The sequence below is a fragment of the Myxocyprinus asiaticus genome, chromosome 29, assembly GCF_019703515.2.
Source record: "Myxocyprinus asiaticus isolate MX2 ecotype Aquarium Trade chromosome 29, UBuf_Myxa_2, whole genome shotgun sequence".
Taxonomy (NCBI): domain Eukaryota; kingdom Metazoa; phylum Chordata; class Actinopteri; order Cypriniformes; family Catostomidae; genus Myxocyprinus; species Myxocyprinus asiaticus.
Window position 1 is genome coordinate 33,031,598 of NC_059372.1, and position 21,267 is coordinate 33,052,864.

The window sequence follows — 21,267 nt, forward strand, 5'->3', positions numbered from 1 at the left end:
TAGCTGGCTGGAGAACAAAACTCTTTTATATGCTAATAGCTTTTTTACAGTTTAATTTTGAATACAGGAGCATTTTGAATGCCTTGGTTTCAAACTACACCACAGAAAGTGAGCCATATGCCATGCTGTCTGTTTGATGTTTGTCTCTGTGCAAAAAATGTTTGACTAATGGTCTGGCTTTCTCGCAGATCATCCCCCTTTCATTCTGACACGGAATTATCTGGAGTATGCAACCATGTTAGGGAAGAGTCTGATTATGGACTGCAATGTCTTTAGCTCTCCGCCCACCACCCCTCACTGGTGAGTTTGGTAGCAAGTGTTGGTGTTAATGAAATCTTTTGATGGTTTACAGTATTTCCAGGGGTGTTGGAACAGTGTGAAAAGTTGGGGGATACATTAAGGCATGGGGAGGGGTTTACTGCGCCTCTGATTATATCTGTTAGATGTTAAAGAAATACTTTTCCTAAAATTTAAAGTTCTGTCATTATTTAAAAAATGGTGTTTTGACATGTCACACCAGGTTTGATTTAACTGACAGCAAAACAGCATTGATTCCTGCGTGTCATTACCGAATGTAATGCACCAGTTCAAGCATGTATGGAGAATGAGATTTTCAGAGCTGCAGCTGGGGAGAAGATTTTCAGTGAATAACAATCTAAATTCCTCACACAAATCTATCATATGGCTTCAGAATAGAGCATGAACAAAGACAGTCCTCTCAGTGGCCATCTTGGGAACACTCCCGTGTAGCTCTTTCCTACAGATTCAAGCGGCATACTGTACAAGTGCAGCTCCTATTTACTTAAATGAGGAAAGACTGAAATCTCCAAAACGGTTGGTCAAGATTGCAATCAAATAACATATTTCAAATCAGCAGTAAAATCTGACAACAATGGTATCATAAACTGTGCTTCTTTAGCTCAGATCAGTCTTAAAAACGCAATTTTTCAAGCTGGTCAATTGAATGCGCATTCTCGAGTGAATTGACAAGCAATGTCTCATACTGGCTGTTCCAATTTCTCCCATTCATTTTAATTCAAGTGGTCCGTCTCAGCTAATCTGTCTCTGGCTTGAGTCATTTGGACTACACTGACGAAAATGTTAACGTAAAAAAGTGCTTCATGTGGTAACATTGAAAGTAATTGGTTTTATTCAATTAAAAAATATTATTTAACATATATGAAATTAACTTAAATACACTTGGTTACAAGAACAAAACAAATTTTAAGGGTTAAAGTAATATTCCAGGTTCAATACAAGGTAAGCAGTAACACTTTACAATAAGGTTCCATTTGTTAACATTAGTTAACGCATTAGGTATCATGAACTAGCTATGAACAATATATTGTTTACAGCATTTATTAATCTTTGATGATGTTAGTTTATAAAAATGTTAGTTCATAGTGCATTAACTAATGTTAACATATATAACTTTTGTATTATGTTATGTTGAAATTAACATTAACCCAAGATTAATAAATTCTGTAAAAGTATTGTTCATTGTTAGTTCATGTTAACTAAATTAGTCAACTTATGTTTACAGATGGAACCTTATTGCAGAGTGTTATGCTCAGTTGACAGCATTTGTGGCATAATGTTGATTACTACAAAAATAAATTTTGTCTTGTCCCTCAATTTCTTAAAAAAAAAAAAGAAAAAAAAGAAAAGCTGAACACTGGGTTCCAGTGAGGCACTCACTATGGAAGTTTGTAACCTCCATTGTTACCAATTTGTAAACGTTAAAATACTTACTCTTTCAAAAATATAGCCAAAAGACTTGAATAATATACGTCTTAACTTGATTTTAGTGTGATAAAATCTCTTTTTTTACAACACCGCTACCATGATGACATAACGCTGTAAACCCTAGAACGGTAGTCCGTAGCAAAAACGACGATTTAAACAACTTTACAGCTCAAATAATACACAAGTTTTAACAGACAAATTAATGTAATTGCTTTTATAAAATTATAAGATTCACAGTTCTGCATTTAAACTCTCCAAAAGTTGGCCCCATTTACTTCCATTGTGTCTCACTGTAATCTAGATTTTTGCTTCTTTTTTTTTAAAGAAAAGTTGGAACAAGCTTAACTTGTATTGAACCTGTAATATTCTTTTAAATCAGGTAAAACTAACTCTATAAGGAAACAACTGCAGGTTATCACTTTTTACAGTGTACTTTTATGGATCTTTTATGGTGACAGCTGTGGTCACTATAAACTGTCTAAACGAAAAGGATTCTCCTTTTGTTTTCCATTGGGGAAATAATGACATGGGAGTGTGCATAAACAAAGACAGAATTTATATTTTCATGTAATCTATTCCTTTAAAGCATAGGTTTTAGAAACACTGATTATTTCCCAAAAAGTTTGGGGGCTCACTTACAAAGATTGCCACGCCCCTGTTCATATCTGTTACATGTTAATTAATGTATTTGCTCCTTATATAGCTGCCTATTGCAGCAGCTGGTCCTTAGATTATGGGTGAATGACAGTAGCCATGCACAAACTACCTGATAACAGTGCTGCAGACCCTGTAAGGTCAAGTGCATTAAACGAAGGAAAGGACAATGCATTGAGAAAAGACACTGAAAGATCTGTAACCCTTTTTGAAATGTCTGTTCTCTCTAGGGATCCTCCTTTTGCACTCATATTTTTACTCTTTTCTTCTTTGAAAAGTTTTCTTTCACAAACCTTTGGTCCATTTTGAAAGTCACACTGAAAAAAAAAAGAACTAAGCTACACGGAGTTCAGTCTTATCAACAGAGCATCTGTAGTCATTTCAGTAAAGGCCCTTCCCAAGGGCCTCTATTTCAGAAGAACTGTGAAGGGCTCAATGTTTGTTTTGTAGGAGAAAAGAAGACCCAGAGGGCTCAGTAGATGGGGAGAGATTTTCTCTCCTAAAGAATGGCTCCCTGCAGATTCACAGAGTTGAGATGGAAGACATGGGCCAGTACAAATGTTTGGCAAACAACTCCGAGGGCACAGCAAGCATCACAGCTGAACTTTTCATTAAAGGTTAAGCATATTCTTTAATCAGAAAACCTTCCTCTACAAACTGGCCGCTGTTATTTAAAATAAAGGTCTTTTGTTGATAGATTCAACTAGGATTGTGGAACCTCCTCAAGACATGAAGGTCAGAAGAGGATCTATGGCAGAACTGGAATGCCAGGTCGAGTGTGACCCAACCCTCAGAAGAGAGCTGGAGATCCTATGGCTAAAGGATGGGATAGATATCCTCTCTAACTACACAGAAGACTCAGGGTAGGCCTATATAGTATTAGTAGGTTGTGATAGATGTGTGGTGTAGATCAAGCCCGTCAAGTGGCGTCCAAACACAGTACCAAAATTGTTTAGCATACAAAATTAAAAAGAAATGATTGATTAAAATCATTAGGGATGTGCCCAAAGCGAATACCTTATTCGGAAAGGCATGAATAATTACTTCAAAAGGAATAACGGATTCATCCGAATAATATACAAAATATTTGTATGACTGATTATCCAAGAAGCATAAGGATAAAATGACATTTTAAATAAACATATACAAAATTACAATGAATTTATGAATCTGTGCAGCCAATATTTCTAATGTGTAAACCTTATGAATGGAAATGCACACAGTATGATTTCAGATCAAATGGGCGCAGTCTCGACTCTGTTTGCAGACTGTGTTAATTGTGTGCATCTGGAGCTTGTCATTTGTAACATTAACTAAGATATGACATCATATACACTTTCCACATCTTGAAATGTCTGTGAATGTATCACACGATTCACATGTGATTCCCATGTATTTATTTATAGCCTAAACTTGAGCGTGATGTTAAATTCCTAACCTGAAGTGATGATTTCTCGTCTGTTTCTCGTCTACATGTATCCGTCTCTTAAAGTTGACAACATTTATATCCACATCAGCGATTAAAGTAATTATATGGTTAAGACTTTATTCGGAAAAAAAAAATTAAAATGCTCCATAAAGGTTTAAATGCTCCATAGAGTAGCCTATTCATCTATGTGACGAGGAGGAGGGCATGGCCGGGCCGTGAGGATGCACGCCTGGCGCTGAGTTGCCCCAATCAGCGGGAGAGAGAGATAAGGTGGAGCCGGAGATGCCAGAGAGGGAGAGAGAAAGATGCATGCAGCATGTGTTTTTGGTTATGCTGAAAAGCAGTTTTATGTCTGTGTTTTGTTTATTACAATACTTTTTGATTGGTAACCCGGTTCCCACTTCCTCTTTTCCAATGAACAAGAGGCTTGTCTGCCACACTGGTGCTGAAACCCAGGACTGGAGGAAGATGCACCATCAGCGAGCCAGTGCCGCTGATGGAGGATCACAAAAGCCGAGGATACACAGTCCGGTGGTACTGGAGCGGTTCGCCAGGAGGCAGAGGACCCCTCTGCCTTCCGCCAGGAGGTGGAGGTGCCACTGCCGTCTGCCAAGAGGTGGAGGAGCCCGCTGCCATCCCCCCGGAGGTGCAGTCCAGTGCCATCGCCTGGCATCGCGGACATGCACAGACAAATACTAGGAGAAACCACAGTTAACCACATATTGCACAGCTAATGTAGCCTACATATTCCAGATGGACAACATGGCGATGGTAGCATACATCAACCACCAAGGTGGCTTGCTCTCACGTCGCATGTCGCAACTCGCCCGTCGTCTCCTCCTCTGGAGTCAGCAGCGAGTCAGCAGCGACTCAAGTCGTTGTGAGCCACTCACATCCCGGGTGACTGCAACGCAGACACACGTCACGCTCAGGGAAGAGTGGAGACTCCACCCCCAGGTGATCCAGCTGATTTGGAGTCGATTCGGTCAAGCGCAGGGAGACCTGTTCGCTTCCCGGGAATCCTCCCACTGCCTGCTCTGGTACGCCCTGACCTAGGCTCCCCTCGGCAAATATGCGCTGGCACACAGCTGGCCCGGGGGGCTGCACAAGTATGCATTCCCCCAGTGAGCCTACTTGCACAGACCCTGTGCGAGGTCAGGGAGAACGAGGAGCAGGTCATCCTAGTAGCACCTTACTGGCCCACCCAGACTTGGTTCTCAGACCTCACACTCCTTGCGATAGCCTCACACTGGCAAATTCCCCTGAGGAGGGATCTCCTCTCTCAGGGACGGGGCACCATCTGGCACCTACGACCAGACCTCTGGAATCTACATGTCTTGCCCTTGGACGGGACGCGGAAGACCTAAGTGGCCTACCACCCGCGGTGGTAGATACGATCACTCAGGCTTGGGCTCCCTCTAGGATGCGCCTGTATACCTTGAAGTGGCGTCTGTTTGCTAAGTGGTGTTCTTCCCGACGCGAAGACCCCCAGAGATGTGCATTCAGGTCGGTGCTTTCCTTCCTGCATGAGAAGCTGGAGGGGCGGCTGTCCCCCTCCACCTTGAAGGTGTACATGGCCACTATGGTGGCATCCACGATGCAGTTGATGGTAGGTCTCTTGGGAAGTACTACCTGATCATCAGGTTCCTTAGAGGCGCGAGGAGGCTGAATCCTCCCAGACTGTGCCTCATTCCCTCATGGGATCCCTCAGGGGTTTGAGCCCCTGGAGTCAGTTGAGCTAAAGGCATTCTCTTGAAGACTGCCCTCCTGACTGAGCTCACATCCATCAAGAGGGAAGGGGACCTGCAGGCGTTCTCTGTCAGTGACACGTGCCTGGAGTCCAGAATACTCTCACGTGGTCCTGAGGCCCCGACCGAGATATGTGCCCAAGGTTCCAATGACCCCGTTTAGGGATCAGGTGGTGAACCTGCAAGCAAAGCTGCCCCAGGAGGAGGCAGACCCAGCCTTGTTGTTGCTGTGTCCAGTGTGTGCTTTGCGCATCTACTTGGATCACACGTAGAGCTTTAGACACTCTGAGCAGCTCTTTGTCTGCTTCGGAGGACAGCGGAAAGGGAGCGCTGTCTCCAAACAGAGGATTGCCCACTGGGTCGTTGATGCCATCGCTTTGGCATACCACACCCAGGACGTGCCGCCCCCCTTGGGGCTTCGGCCACACTCCACTGGGCCCCGACCAATGGCGCCTCTTTAGCAGAAATCTGTAGAGCAGTGGGCTGGGCAACAACCAATACCTTCACGAGGTTCTACAATCTTCGTCCCGTGTTGTCAGGTATGAACAAATAAGTTGCCGCCCGTCTCCTGGAGGGGGAGACGTGTGCTTTTTACCCCCCAGCAGTGTTCACGAGACTGTTGTCACAACGTCTCGTTCCCTCCATCAGGGAACGGAGGTTATGAAAGTAACCAGGACATTACCCTCTTGTCTTCCTGGCTCCAATAAGATGCCCAACAGGACCATCTATGTAAAGATCCTGTAATACTGTGCCATGATTTGTTATTGTGACTACTATCTCCTTGCTTCAAGGGAAATTATTTTGTGTCTATACCATACTGCCACTTACATACTATAAAGACTCTACTAAGAAAACTATATATAGGAAAGTCATTCTGACTCTGATGTCTTATTTAGCACAAACAGAGGCCTATTGCATGTAGCACATGCTTAAAAAGCGAATTGCTTTTCCCAGAGAGGCAATTAAGGGATTGTTTCGAATTCATGAATTTTAATTGAATTATTAATAATTTTATAACATTATTTAAACCATTATTAACACTATTAATCTGTTTGGGGTTATTTGCAGATATTTCATAGAGGATGGAATTCTCCAGATTGTCAATGTGAGCCACAGTGATGAAGGAAATTACACCTGCATTGTTCGAACGTCATTGGACCAGGATAGGGCTTCTGCGTATATAACAGTGTTAGGTAGGACACACCTTCTGATATCTGATTTGTGGATCTTTTGAGACTGGACTGAATAACAACACTTGGCATTTGCTTTTACTGTAACTGTGATATTAAGGTAGTTCTTGATGATGAAAGGACTGTGGTGAATGATCAACTGAAGTGTTGTTTAAATCTTTAAAATCACTCAAACTGTACAGAAATTGCCCCATTGTTCCCTACTTGTTTTTAAGAATTATTCCCAATCTTAGTCATCCTAAACCATAAGGATTTCCTACACCAGTTGTTTAAGCATTTGTGTTTATCTGACTAATGATCTTAATGTGTTGGGATTATTATATGCAGCTTGTTTATAATAACTCATTATTGTGTCTAAAATGTGATAAAGATGTCCCAGATCCACCGATCCAATTGACACTCTCTGATATGAAAGACCGCAGTGTGATGCTCCATTGGTTGGCTTCCAATGATCATAACAGCCCCATAACAGGTAAAACACCACTTATAAACTACTGTACTGACTATTTATGCAGGGGTACAAAACAAATGCATATGTTTTGGGAAATTCTTCATTTAATATACCATTCATGGATAATGGTTCACATTTTCAATATTTCTGAAGTTTGCTTTGGCTTTCGGCAGATATCTCTGAAGTGGTTTTCATGGGTATTGCTCATACTCAAACACAGCTCTGCTGTATTTCAAGGGGGTTCCCATTGGGACCCCAACACAGTGTATGGAGAGCATGTACGCTGCATATTCAATGACTGCTGCACTCTATTTCTATGAGTAGAGTTCATCATCGAGTATGAAGAGAACCACTGGGAGCCAGAGAAGTGGAAGGAGCTTCTACGAGTCGCCAGCATTCAGTACTCAGCCCCCCTGACACTATACGGCCACATTAACTACCAGTTCAGAGTCATCGCTGTAAATGCTATGGGGAGAAGCCGTTCCAGCATGCCCTCCAAAAGATATAAGACACCTCCTTGTGGTAGGGATACTGTGTTACATTGCCTGTGATCCTTCAAGATGTGCTTTCTTAACGTGTTACCATTTGATGTCTAGACTGTCCTTGGTTCATCTTTGACATATTTGAAGCTGCTGCCTTACTGTCTTTGTGGGGATTTGCACAGAGAAAATTATACAGATGTCTACTAAAGCATCATACGTTTTAATTTTCTTTTAACCGAGCACTGTCTTGGACTAATAATGACTGTATAGTCGTCATTATGTGTGATGGCTGTGTTAGAGTGCAATGGTATTATTGACTGAGACAGATGTTAAATAATTAGTATTCACATTTGTACAGCTCCTGACAGGAACCCAGAAAACATTAAGATTGAGGGTCACCTGCCACATCAATTGGACATCAGCTGGGAGGTACTAAAATGAATGCAAACAGCATTGTTAAATAATTTTAATGCATATGCATAAATGCATGAGGTGGAAGGAAGAATAAGGCAAATTGCCTCATGCAAGGAGGCATGGGAGGTAAATCTCATTCCTTGAGATCCTATGGTGTCTGATAAAGCTAACCATGTTGAAGCTATTTAAGAGGGCAATGCATTTTAAAATTAGATACGTGTACTCTTTTATTATGGAAGCTGGTTTCCACCACAGTTGATAAAAATATGTGATTAAAATAAATAAAATATTAAGTCATTATTATGAATTAGTATCTCATAATATTGAGATCTTATAATAATGACTTAGTAATTCGTAATAATGAGAAATCTTCTCTTAATAATGACTTAGTATCTCAAAATAATAAGAAACCTTCTCATAATTAAAAGTATATCATTATAATGAGAAACTTTATCATAATAAGAGTTAGTATCATTATAATTACTTACAGTAGTATATCATAATAAAGACAAACTTTTTCATAATAACTAGTTAGTATCTCATTATAATGACTTAGTATCTCATAATAATGACAACATTTTTCATAATGAGTTAGTATCTCATAATGAGAAACTTCATAATAATGAGTTAGTAACTCATTATAATGACTTAGTATCTAATAATAATGAGACATTTTTTTCATAATGAGTTAGTATCTCATTATAATGACTTAGTATCTCATAATAATGAGAATATTTTTCATAATGAGTATCTCATTACAATGACTTGGAGTGGTGGTGGTGTAGTGGACAAAAGCACTGAACTGATAAGTGGAAGGTTGTTGCTTCAGTCCCCACAGCCACCACCATTGTATCCTTGAGCAAGGCACTTAACTCCAGGTTGCTCTAGGGGGATTGTCCCTCAGGGCACTGTAAGTCGCTTTGGATAAAAGCATCTGCAAAATGCATAAATGTAAATGTAATGACTTAGTATCTCAAAATAATGAGAAACTTTTTCATAATAATGAGTTAGTATCTCATTAAGACTTAGTATCTCATAATAATGAGAAACGTTTTCATAATAATGAATTAGTATCTCTTAATCATGATTTAGAATCTCAAAATAATGAGAAACGTTTTCATAATAACTAGTTAGTGTCTCATTATAATGACCTAGTATCTCATAATAATAAGAACATTTTTCATAATGAGTATCTCATTATAATGACTTAGTATCTCAAAATAATGAGAAACTTTTCATAATAATGAGTTAGTATCTCATTATTAAGACTTAGTATCTCATAATAATAAGAAGAAACTTTCTCATAATTAAGAGTAAGTATATCATTATAATGAGAAACTTTTTCATAATAATGAATTAGTATCTCTTAATCATGATTTTGTATCTCAAAATTATGAGAAACTTTTTCATAATAATGAGTTAGTATCCCATTATAATGACCTAGTATCTCATTATAATGAGAAATGTTCTCATAATAATGAGTAAGTATCTCATTATAATGACATAATATCTCATAATAATGAGAAACGTCTTCATTATAATGAGTTAGTGGGCCCTATTTTAAGAGTGCAAGCGTTAAGTGAAGGGCAATGCCTTAAGTCATAAGCACAAAGTCAGTGGGCATGGCCGTGAAGTTTTGGTATTTTCGTGCAAGTATGTGGTGAGTCTAGGCAAAGTGGGTTTGGCGAAATCGCCCGTGCAACGTGCAAAAAGGTAAAAAGTGCCATTTAATTCTGAGGTTCTTCTCCAGTTATTCCAGCATCTGTGCCCGATTATATAGTCCATTCCCACAAGCACCAATGACAGAAACAAAGACAGAACATTCATAAGAAGTTGGTAGTGTAAATGGACAGTATGCAATGAATTAGAAGAATTGAAAATTAAATTCTTTTGTGCATTAACTGCATCCTTGTTGAATGTCAGGAATATTTCTATGACAGCGACACGCTCCTTATATGCATGGAAAATGCGATTCTTTTCAGAATTTGGATGTATGCTCTGTTAAATTAAGTAATTACTATTAATCATTTTCATCTACTGATAAACATATCATGGCTAGTATTAACAGTGATTGTCTCTGCACGCACTTCACTTCTGGTCAATTTGTTTTTTTTGTTTTTTTTAAATTAAATGAATTTATTGAAACATGAAAAAATTTAACCAAAAATATTTCTATATTCAAATTACTCTTCAAACGAAATGAAAATATAATACAGATAATGAAATGGTTAAATAATTATACTAAATCCAATCATTTTACTCTCTCCAACTTCTTCCACTGGCCATTTTTGCAGTGACTTAAAAATCACTCAGCAACAACAGGTAGAAAAATACTAGTCAAAATGAAATCATAAATACAATTGTAAATATAAAAGAATAATAATACATAAGCATGCAATACATAACAATAAATATAATAATAACTGAAAAAATAAACCATGACCTCTAGAAAGTTTAACACAAATCTCATAATTTTTGTTTCAACAAATGGCTTCAACAGCGATTGAGGGACATATTTGATGATCTGTACTTTCAGAATTTGGACATGAACTATATTAGCATCTGCTGGTGGAATCTACAAATGCAGGAACTGAATTTGGACTTTGCGCTGAGTTAAGAGGTGGTATTAGCCCAATTACATATTTATCAGGAAAATAGCAAATTGCGCTATGTATCACTTCATTTACATACAATGCACCCACAGTAGTGCAAACACTCCCTCCCACGCACACTTGCACATTGCACTGGCACGAACATTGCACTTAGAATTAGTGCTTCCCAAAAAATTGGATAAGATGTGTACAGTTGTAGCGCATAGCACTGAGCTTTGCGCACTCATGAAAACAGTGCCCAGTATCTCTTAATGACTTAGTATCTCATAATCAATGAAAAAACTTCTTCATAATAATGAGTTAGCAAATCTTAATAATGACTTAGTATCTCAGGGGCCTGGGTAGCTCAGCGAGTATTGATGCTGACTACCACCCCTGGAGTTGCGAGTTCGAATCCAGGGTGTGCTGAGTGACTCCAGCCAGGTCTCCTAAGCAACCAAATTGGCCCAGTTACTAAGGAGAGTAGAGTCACATGGGCTAACCTCCACGTGGTCATGATTAGTGGTTCTCGCTCTCAGTGGGCATGTGGTAAGTTGTGTGTGGTTCGCGGAGAGTAGCATGAGCCTCCACATGCTGTGAGTCTCCATGGTGTCATGCACAACGAGCCACGTGATAAGATGTGCGGATTGACTGTCTCAGAAGCAGAGGCAACTGAGACTTGTCCTCCGCCACCTGGATTACTACTAGGACCTACTAAGTAGTGGAATTGGGCATTCCAAATTTGGAGAAAAGGGGATAAAAAATGTGTTTTTAAAAATGAATAACTTAGTATCTCAAAATAATAAGAAACATTCTCATAATAAAGATAAGCTTTCTCATAATAACGACTTAGTATCTCAGTAATGAGAAACCTCATTATTATGAGATACTAAATCATTCTTAAGAGATACTAAGTCTTAATTATGAGAATGTTTCTGATTATTATGAGATACTAAATCATTCTTAAGAGATACTAAGTCTTAATTATGAGAATGTTTCTGATTATTATGAGATACTAAATCATTCTTAAGAGATACTAAGTCTTAATTATGAGAATGTTTCTCATTATTATGAGATACTAAGTCATTATTTCTCAAGGTTCATTTTCAGGTAAATTTAGTCAGATTAAAATAAATTTTTGAATAAATAAAACCAGTTAATTTAGATGTTACCTCATAAAAAAAATTTTTTACAGTGCAAAACAGTGTGACAAAAACAGAAATGTAGCATTACTACTTGAAGCACAAATCTGAAAATGTTAGGAGAAAACTAATGGAAAGCTGCCCGTGCCAAATTTTACAAACCTGTCAGCTAATGTCTCAAGTACTCTTCCACTCTTTCCAAACATTAAATGTTCCAAATGCTCAGTAATATTTGAAGTGCACTGACCCAGTTTCCCCTGTATTCATCAGCCGCTCTTGCCTGTAGAACACAACGGTCCCGGTCTGGAATACAAACTGAGCTACAGGCTCCTGGGTGTTGAGGACAGTTGGACAGAGCAGATGGTGAAGCGACACTCATTTGTGGTGTCAGACACCCCAACATTCGTCCCCTACGAGTTCAAGATCCAGGCCCATAACCACCATGGGTGGGCTCCAGAACCCAAAGTGGTGACTGGTTATTCTGGGGAAGACAGTGAGTGAAACAGTTTGTTAAAGCATTCATCTCACAGACTTGGGGCACTTCCATGATTAGGCAATAGTAAGTGCTTTAAATTCAAGAGATTAGTCTGTAGAGAGATTTAATCCACTGTTTACAGGGATCAGTCTTCTATGCTGAGCTTTTAGGTTGTGCTTTGTGGATCAGACGCATTCTTTGCCAAGCACTTATGTGATTTATCTTTTGTTGTATTCAATTTTCCCATCTCATGCTCTTGTGTCTAGTCGACATTTGGAATTGTCTTGATGATGATGCAACAGGTTTGGCTTCTTTTGTCACTGTGTGAAAAATTATGATATATTAAAAAGATAGAATAGAATATATCTTGAATTAAGTTGATTTATTTTCTTACCCCATTGGCAATTTGTTTTAAGCATCAATTGAACAATATTTAGTGAGGTTTAAGCTAAGAACAAGACAAAGCAATTTGCCAATGGGGTAAAAAAACATACAATCAAACATTCATATTCTCTGAAAACAAGACTTTTTATTTTGAAAAATGTATCTTGTTTTAAGGATGCTTAAATATTTTTACTGGTTACTAATTAAGAAAATGGTTTTTATTTATTTATTTATTGCAGTGTGTTCTCTTTAGTTTTAGGTTAGATCTTGACAGCCCTGCTTGCTGCTTTTGCAAAAAAAAAAAATTCCTTGCATTTTTATATCTCTGTGGATAGCTTTATGTTAGTATATGTGCGCTTTTCCTGGAAACAGTCCTTGTTACTGTAGTATATCATCTAATTACAATCCATTTTTCTCCTCAGTGGCCCTAGTTGCTTGAACAGCCATCTTTCCATGTACAGTATGTGTGTGTTTGTGAGATTTTCCTTCTTCTTTCCATGTTTGGAAAGTTTAAACATGACCTGTATACTGTCGTTCTTTCTAGTGCCCCTGGCAGCTCCTGAGAATGTATCAGTGAAGGTGTTGAACTCTACACTGCTGTGGGTCAGCTGGTCACCAGTGCCCCAGGCCGCTCTAAGGGGTCATCTCAGAGGATACATGGTGAGTTCCTGACCCCAGTGGTTTCCCCCCAGCTCAGCCGCTCTTGGTGCTTAAGTGGGGTCAAAAGGAGAAAGTCAATGAGCTACAAACAAGCTGTTTAAAGCAATTAGGGGCTCCCTCCTACTCAATGTTTCACTGTATAATGCCTTTTTTTATTATTAGTGGTGCTTGTGAAGCAAAACATCAGTATTACTATTGCTCATACTTGTTCTCTTTATTCTTGCAAACAAAACTTCAGTATGTAACTCGTCTGTTTTTGCAACGGACATGAATGATACTTTAAATTAGGGATAGGCAGATCAAACCTAAATAATCAATGCTTCTGATACTGATGTATCAAGAGGATCAATATCCAGGTGGATGCTGCACACTGGTGGTGGTTAAGGAGAGGAGAGTTGAGAGGTTGAGGAGAGTCCCTTGTTCACTGTGTAAAGCACTTTGAGTGTAGTGTCAAAATGTAACGTTCATTCATTCATTCATCAATACTCACACTAAAAATATCAATCCTAAAGTTTTTTTTTTAACTAGTGATTTTATTATTTATTTACAATGATGATGAATGTGTATCATAAGCTTTGAAGTAAAAAAACAAAACAAAATAAGCAAACGTTGCGTATGGACTTTCCTTCCTCTGCTTAACGCTCCGAAATGCTGAGAGGCAAAAGCACTTAGTCACAACAAAAGGGAGCAGTGCTTGGCTGAGGTAATGACAGAAAGAAAACAGCATCTTGTGTTAACTCACACTAAATAATGACAAATGTAAATGTATAGTAATAAATATTGATTACAGTATATTAGATTTTTGTGATGAGTTATTTTCCATTAAGCCCTATAAATGCTTAAAAATATATATATATGGCTTTTAAATTTAATGTTTAAAATGACACATTTTATCCTCAGAATTGCAAAATAAAATAAAATTCCATTACAGATATCAGTAGCGATATTGGCTTTGATAGTAATTGGTATTGGATCGAAAAGAAAATAGGCAGTGTTGGGTAAGTTACAAAAAGTAATCTACTATAAATTACTAATTATTTATCCATAAATTGAAATCAGATTACTTTACTGATTACTAGTTACTTTACTTTTAATAAATTTTTTCTGGCCTTTTCGCAGAAAATTTTGTTTATTTACTTAATTCGATTTTCCACGCAATAAATTCAAAATAATTTCAATATTTCCTCCTTGTTCATTGTCGTATGCAAGTCGAGACAGGGTCCCGGCCATTTCAGCGGGCAGTACAGCATTGTGGCAGGGGGGACACAGCGTCTCGTTCCCTCCATCATGGAACGGAGGTTACGACAGTAACTGAGACTTTCCCCTTCTGTCACTCACTCGACATTGTGTCGATGTAGTGACACTAGGGGTCCCTATACGAAATGCCACAACTAGCTGAACCGTGTTTCGTGGACTGCCGGTGCAGGTGAAAGCAAGCTGCTGCATGTGTAGTAGCAGGTGCACCGGTCTGCACATAGCCTCCCCCAATGCCCCAAAAAACGTCGTATAGTTCCCCACATCCCTAGGGGGGGAGAGACGTATCTAGTATGAAAGCAGGCCGTGCCAGCTGCTGCCTTTTCTCTCTATGTTTTCTCTCCACAGAGTATTCAGTTATTCGGCTGGGGCCATTTTAATGCTCAATATATGCGCCGAGGAAGGTGTTCTTTTCCTGTCCTATTCTTTCAGGGGGAAAAGACCCCATGGAGACCACATCCTGCCCGGAGGGGAGGTAACATATGGCAAGCAAGTCATGCGGGCTCAGAGCCGCACATGGAAGAGGCACGGTGGTTGGTCTTGCCTGAAAGGGGAGGAGCTCTACAAACATGGCGACCGGGACAGAGAGGGCTCTGTCGAAGGGAGATGCAGGTCTGCCGACAGGGAGACCGTACTGCGGAAAATACATCACAGGGGGTTTCCAGAGTAACCGGCACCTGTGGAGCACCTACCTCAGTAAGGGAATATTAGCACACATACTGGTTCTGGCTGTGAATTCCTCCGCTGAATTTGCGAGCCACAGGGATAGGGAGGAAGGACATCCAGGGTTCACGTGTTCATGAACTCGCATGGGAAAAGAAGCGCACATCTTTGCCTCTTTGGAGGGGAAAGGCGCTATACGCAAGCGATACACCCGGCCAGCTGTCCGTATTCCCAAACTTACCTGTTCGTTCCTGACAGAACATGGGACGAAACCGGCTCAACCCGGAGATTGTATAATCTTGCGAAGGTATTGGGTGTCGCCCAGCCCGCTGCCCTGCAGATGTCTGCTAGAGAGGTGCCAGACTCCTTGCCAGACTCCTTGTGGAGTGTGCTCATATTCCCGAAGGGGTGGGCACAGCCTGGACCTGGTATGCCATAGTGATGACATCCACGATCCAGTGGGCAAGCCTTTGTTTTTGAGACAGCGTTCCCTTTCCGCTGTCCGCCAAAGCAGACAAAGAGCTGCTCAGAGCGTCTAAAGCTCTGCGTGCGATCCAAGTAGATGCGCAAAAATACGCACCGGACACAGCAACGAAAGGGCTGGGTCAGCCTCTTCCTGGGGCAGCGCTTGCAGGTTCACCACCTGATCCCTGAAGGGGGTTGTGGGAACCTTGGGCACATAGCCCGGCCGGGGTCAAGGATTACGTGAGAGTCACCCGGACCGAACTGCAGGCAGGTATCGCTGACAGAGAATGCTTGCAGGTCCCCGACCCTCTTGATGGAGGGGAGCACAATCAGGAGGGCCGTCTTCAAGGAGAGGGCTTTCAACTCAATTGACTCTAGCGGGTCAAAGGGGGCTCCGCGAAGGCCCAGGAGAACCATGGAGACATCCCATGAGGGGAACAGGCGTGGCCTAGGAGGATTCAGCCTCTGGGTGCCTCTCAGGAACCTGATGATCAGGTCGTGCTTCTCTAAGGACTTACCGTCCACTGTATCATGGTGTGCTGCTATTTGCGGCCACATACACCTTCAAGGTCACTGTGTTGTCCGTCCGGACCAACACGTGCTTGCCCCGGATCAACGGCAAAAGCCTCCGCAGGGCGAGCAATACTGCTAGCAACTCGAGGCAGTTGATGTGCCAACACAGTCATGGTCCTATCCAGGAGCCAGCGGCTGCATGCCCATTGCACACGGCACCCCAGCCTCGCTTGGAAGTGTCTGTCGTAATGACGACACACCTGGACACTTTCTGTAGGGGAGCTCCTGCCCATAGAAATGCAAGGTCTGTCCAAGGGCTGAACAAGTGGCAGCAGATCGACGTGATGGCGGGACTCGAGACTGAAACCAGTTCTGAAACGGTCTCATATGCATCAACCCTAGTGGCGTGACCGGCGCCGAGGATGCCATATGCCCCAAGAGCCTCTGAACGTGTTTCAGTGGAACCACTGTTCTCTGCTTGAACGACTTCAGGCAGTTCAGTACTGACCATGCGTGCTCGCTCGTGAGGTGCACTATCATCGAGACTGAGTCTAACTCCATGCCAAGAAAAGAGATGCTTTGAACCAAGGAGAGCTTGCTCTTTTCCCAGTTCACCCAAAGCCCTAGCTGGCTGAGGTGCCTGAGCACGAGGTCCTTGTGTGCGCATAGCAACTCTCGAGAGTGAGCTAGAATCAGCCAGTCGTCGAGATAGTTGAGTATGCGGACACCCACTTCCCTTAACGGGGCAAGAGCTGCCTCTGCGACTTTCATGAAGACATGAGGGGACAGGGACAGGCCGAAGGGGAGGACCTTGTACTGATACGCCTGGCCGTCAAAAGCAAACCATATGAAGGGTCTGTGTTGAGGTAGAACCGAGACGTGAAAGTACGTGTCCTTCAGGTCTACCGCCGTGAACCAATCTTGATGCTGGACACACGCCAAAATGTGCTTTGGCATCAGCATATTAAATGGGAGTCTGTGCAAGGCCTGGTTCAGAACTCGCAGGTCCAAGATTGGCCGCAACCCACCACCTTTCTTCAGGAGGGCCATGGCATGCAGGGCAGAGGTGGCCTGACCAGCGGCACTGTAGGATTTGGACATCAGAGACGACGTCGTCCTACAGGCCTTGGAAGGGAGTGCCGGGCGATCACGCCAGGTAGCTGCGCTTTTCGGGCACAGGTGCACCGTAACCGCCTTATCCACCTGAGGGACCTCCGTATACCCATGGGCCGCCCTGCCATCGAGAGTAGTGAAAGCGGACGAGCTGGGAGGTCGGTTTTGGGCAGAAAAAGGTGCCCTCCACGACCTCGTCAGCTCGTCGTGCACTTCCGGGAAGAAAGGGACTGGGGCATGGCTGTGTGTGGCGCCCCGAACCCAGGAACCAATCATCTAGCCGCAAGGGCTCAGGGGAGGGTGGAAGGTGGAAGGTTCCACTCCAACCCGACATACGCAGCGGCCCGGGCAAGCATGGCAGTCATCTCGCCGTCAGCCTCAGACTGGGTGGGCCGACCCGAAGGTGGCAGCCCAGTCGAGTCCTTGGCGTCTGACATCGCCAGTACACTCTCCGATGCAGCGATCGAGCACTCATCCCGCTCCTGAGCTCCGAAAGGGACACTAAGCTGGCCCTGGCCGTGCCCATTGAAGCCCCCAAATCACCTCCAGCACCAGCCGGGCCAGCCTCGTACCCGGAGGTAAAAGGCGAGGCACGGGAGGCGCGGGGGGCAGCTAGAGTGGCTTTCCCCTGGAAGAAGGAAAGCCGCGACCGCAATGTTGCCATGGTCATATTCTCGCAATGAGAATATGAACCATCCACGAACGCTGCCTCAGTGTGATCGCTGCCCAGACACGTGAGGCAGCGTCCGTGGCCGTCGGAAGCGGAGAGATAGCGACCGCATCCAGGAATCACTCAAAGATGGAAAGGTATCTTTATTAAGACGCGTCTTTAAAAAGACGTTCAACATCAATGTGTGTGCTCTAATAGAGAAAATATATTCTTTAGTAGGAATATACACTCTTTTAGCGCTGTCGAAGTGCCCAGGGGTGAAATCTTCACTCGTCGTGCAGAAGGAGAGAAAGCTGCTGGAAATGTGCCATATATCCAACAGCATATGCTTCTTAAGAGGTGAATGGAACAGCAGTAATATTCAGCTCGCTGATAGTACAACCGCCCGGCTCTGAAGAAAAAATCTGAATGAGTGGTTGCGAGCCAGCTCCTTTTATACCCGTATGTCCGGGGTAGTGGCATGCAAATTCCACTCGCCAAATCTCATTGGCCTTTTCTCAAAGATCTGAGGTGTTCGGGGCTCTTAAGAGTGACCCCTAGTGTCACTACATTGACGCAACATCGAGTGAGTGACAGAAGGGGAACTAATTACTTTAATTATTTCTGATTACACCCAACACTGAAAATGAGTGTTCTATAAGTGATACAACTTTGATTTTTGTTTGGAGGACAAAGAAACAAGCTAAATAATCCCATAGATTTACATTCAGAAGCGCCCAAAGGCCCAAAGCCATATTTTGGCATCATCATATCAGTGACATGTGGTTGGGCTCTTTCGACTTGGGGTAGTGTAGTGAAGCAAACTCCAACTAATCTTAGGCAAGCACCAGCAAGCACCACAAAATATACACCTTACTTTTTCTCTCTATCGGTCACCCTCTTACTGTCTTCACTCTTTGCTTCTTATCCATATAAATCTCCCCATCCACCCACACTTCTCCTTTTGCTCTTTTTTCCCATTTCATCTGTTTTTATGTCTCTCGCTCCCAGGTGCACTGGTGGCAAACTCAAAGTCTGTTGACCTCTAAGAGAATCCCCTCAGAGAGACAGTCTCTCAGCATCCCTGGGAACAGGAGTCACACCATGGTGCCCGGACTGAATCCATTCTCTGAATATAGCCTGACTGTCAACGTCTTTAACAGGAGAGGCAATGGACCCAGCAGCAATCCTATCTCTTTCACAACTCCGCAGGGAGGCAAGAATGCTTGGACTCTTTTTAAAATTCAGTGCTCTGAGGATTTGCAAAGTTCTAGTAGAGTTTCAGTTGATTTATAACTTTGTTGTTCTGTTTTGCTGCATTGTTGTGTAGAATATATATTATTATGATTTTCAAACTGCTCATTGTACAGTATAAACTCTTTTCTTTAGCTAACATACAGTGGCCTCAAAAAGAATTTGGATACTTAAGCCACAATTTAAAATGGATGAATGTCACTGCATTATAGGATTTATTAGATTGTAAATGATCAAACACCTGCAAACAAATTATGCAAGCCATTTTTTCAATTACTTATTTAGTGTAATGAATGAAGTCTGTTCTCCTCAGGTTCACACAGGTGTCATACTGTAGCAGAGTAACCACAGGTGTAGTTCATCACATTAACTATGGACATGGTCCAATAACGTAATACGTTTTTGTCTTCATTTTGAACAGAATGTCTATTTTTATATCATCTTTATAATTTAAAAACGAACAAACGTCTTTTTTATGAAATGTCCTGCTTGAAAGGTGTGCTTGTGCAATGACATTCAATGATGTTTGTAACTCTTGCTTTAAGTCTATTGTAAGTCTGACTATACAGTAGTGTACAAATACTTTTTGAGGCCACTGCATAACACGAGGTGAGGTGTTTGGTAAGAAATACAGACATTCCTAATTTAAGGTGCATCTTAACCAGTAACACTTCACATCTTCCCACAGTTCCTGAGCAACCTCCCATATTGAGAGCCACAAACTTTCAGAAAAACTCCATCACGCTGGTGTGGGCGCCTCCGCATGAAGCCAACGGCTTTCTCACGGGTTACTTGCTGCAATACCATACAAGTATGACACTCTTAGGTTTATCAAGTTACATCACCTCTCTCAGAATTTGACACATTCCATGTAACCTTCCTAGATATATATAATATATCTCTATATAATCTCTATATAATATGTATATACTGTATATATAATATTCTCCTTTGACATTCAAGGTAAAGCAGCAGACAATTTAAAACTCAAGTGCCAAACCGAGCTTTGATCACTTTCTATATTGTAGTTAATGAGACCCAGGGCGGGCTTAACTCTGTGAACATCAGTGCTCCAGATACGACACAGTGGGTGTTGCATGATCTGCGGGAAGACAACTGGTACAAGTTCTACTTGAGTGCATGCACGGAGGCGGGCTGCGGGTCAGCCGTCAGTGAGGAAGGAGGCACCGTTCCTGAAGTGTGTAAGTGTGCCCCACAGTGACAGTTATGCAGAGTCCCCTGTGTTACAATGGATCTGATGTCAGAATCTGACTCTGAATTAAATGGAAAACTGATACAAGTAAAGTTAATTGTGTTCTAATTAGCACAGCCGCAAGGTGTTTCTTTTGAAAGTGATTAATCGGAAGTTTTGAAACAACTCATCTTTGCTTTTGGCAAGATCTTGTTGCATAAATGGCTAGCAAGCACGTCTTACTGTGATCTTATGAACAAAAAGGGAAAAAATGATATCTGCACTCCTCAAAATCCTAGATGCAGCCTGTATAGGTATGTGGAAAACTGCATAAAGTATATTTAAAATTGAATAGTAGGTGGGTAGCTTGAACAACAAGTCGACTAATTGGTCTTACACTCGTATATGACACATATATTTGTATTTAAAACAGCTAGAATGAATCCCTTCTTATCTTTAAAAAAACAAACATTGAGGTTACAGTGAGACACTTAATGGAGTTAATTAACAGAGGTTCGGGAGGAGCATGTTAATTTTAATCTGACAAATCACAGCCCGCGAGCAGGAGTCGCTGCTTACCTGCTTCATGTGACAACTCTCCTGACATGAGAGTCTTTCCGGCATTCGGCCCCACCCATTGCCCACGAACAGACCCAGGCAGTTGGATCATAGGATGCAACTTCCCTGCAAAGCATTCGGTTCCACCAGAACAGCTCTTCCATCCAAACAATTTCGTTATTCAACAAAGCTGCCACAGCAGCTCATTTGTTTTTAGCAGTATTGACAGTTACAACGTTG

At 41.8% G+C, this 21,267-nt stretch overlaps 1 protein-coding gene across 5 annotated transcripts in view; it reads left to right on the forward strand.

The window, feature by feature from the left end:
- The window catches only part of chl1a (cell adhesion molecule L1-like a), a 118,774-nt gene that overhangs the window by 75,966 nt on the left and 21,541 nt on the right, over window positions 1-21,267 (forward strand). For all 5 annotated transcript variants that reach the window (XM_051662868.1, XM_051662867.1, XM_051662869.1 and 2 more), the window contains exons 12-23: window positions 189-300; window positions 2,851-3,017; window positions 3,098-3,263; window positions 6,646-6,770; window positions 7,138-7,239; window positions 7,543-7,740; window positions 8,059-8,129; window positions 12,118-12,340; window positions 13,251-13,366; window positions 19,035-19,239; window positions 19,966-20,088; window positions 20,306-20,479. In XM_051662868.1, the coding sequence (XP_051518828.1) occupies window positions 189-300; window positions 2,851-3,017; window positions 3,098-3,263; window positions 6,646-6,770; window positions 7,138-7,239; window positions 7,543-7,740; window positions 8,059-8,129; window positions 12,118-12,340; window positions 13,251-13,366; window positions 19,035-19,239; window positions 19,966-20,088; window positions 20,306-20,479 (1,782 nt within the window). The remainder of the gene's footprint in view (window positions 1-188; window positions 301-2,850; window positions 3,018-3,097; window positions 3,264-6,645; window positions 6,771-7,137; window positions 7,240-7,542; window positions 7,741-8,058; window positions 8,130-12,117; window positions 12,341-13,250; window positions 13,367-19,034; window positions 19,240-19,965; window positions 20,089-20,305; window positions 20,480-21,267) is intronic.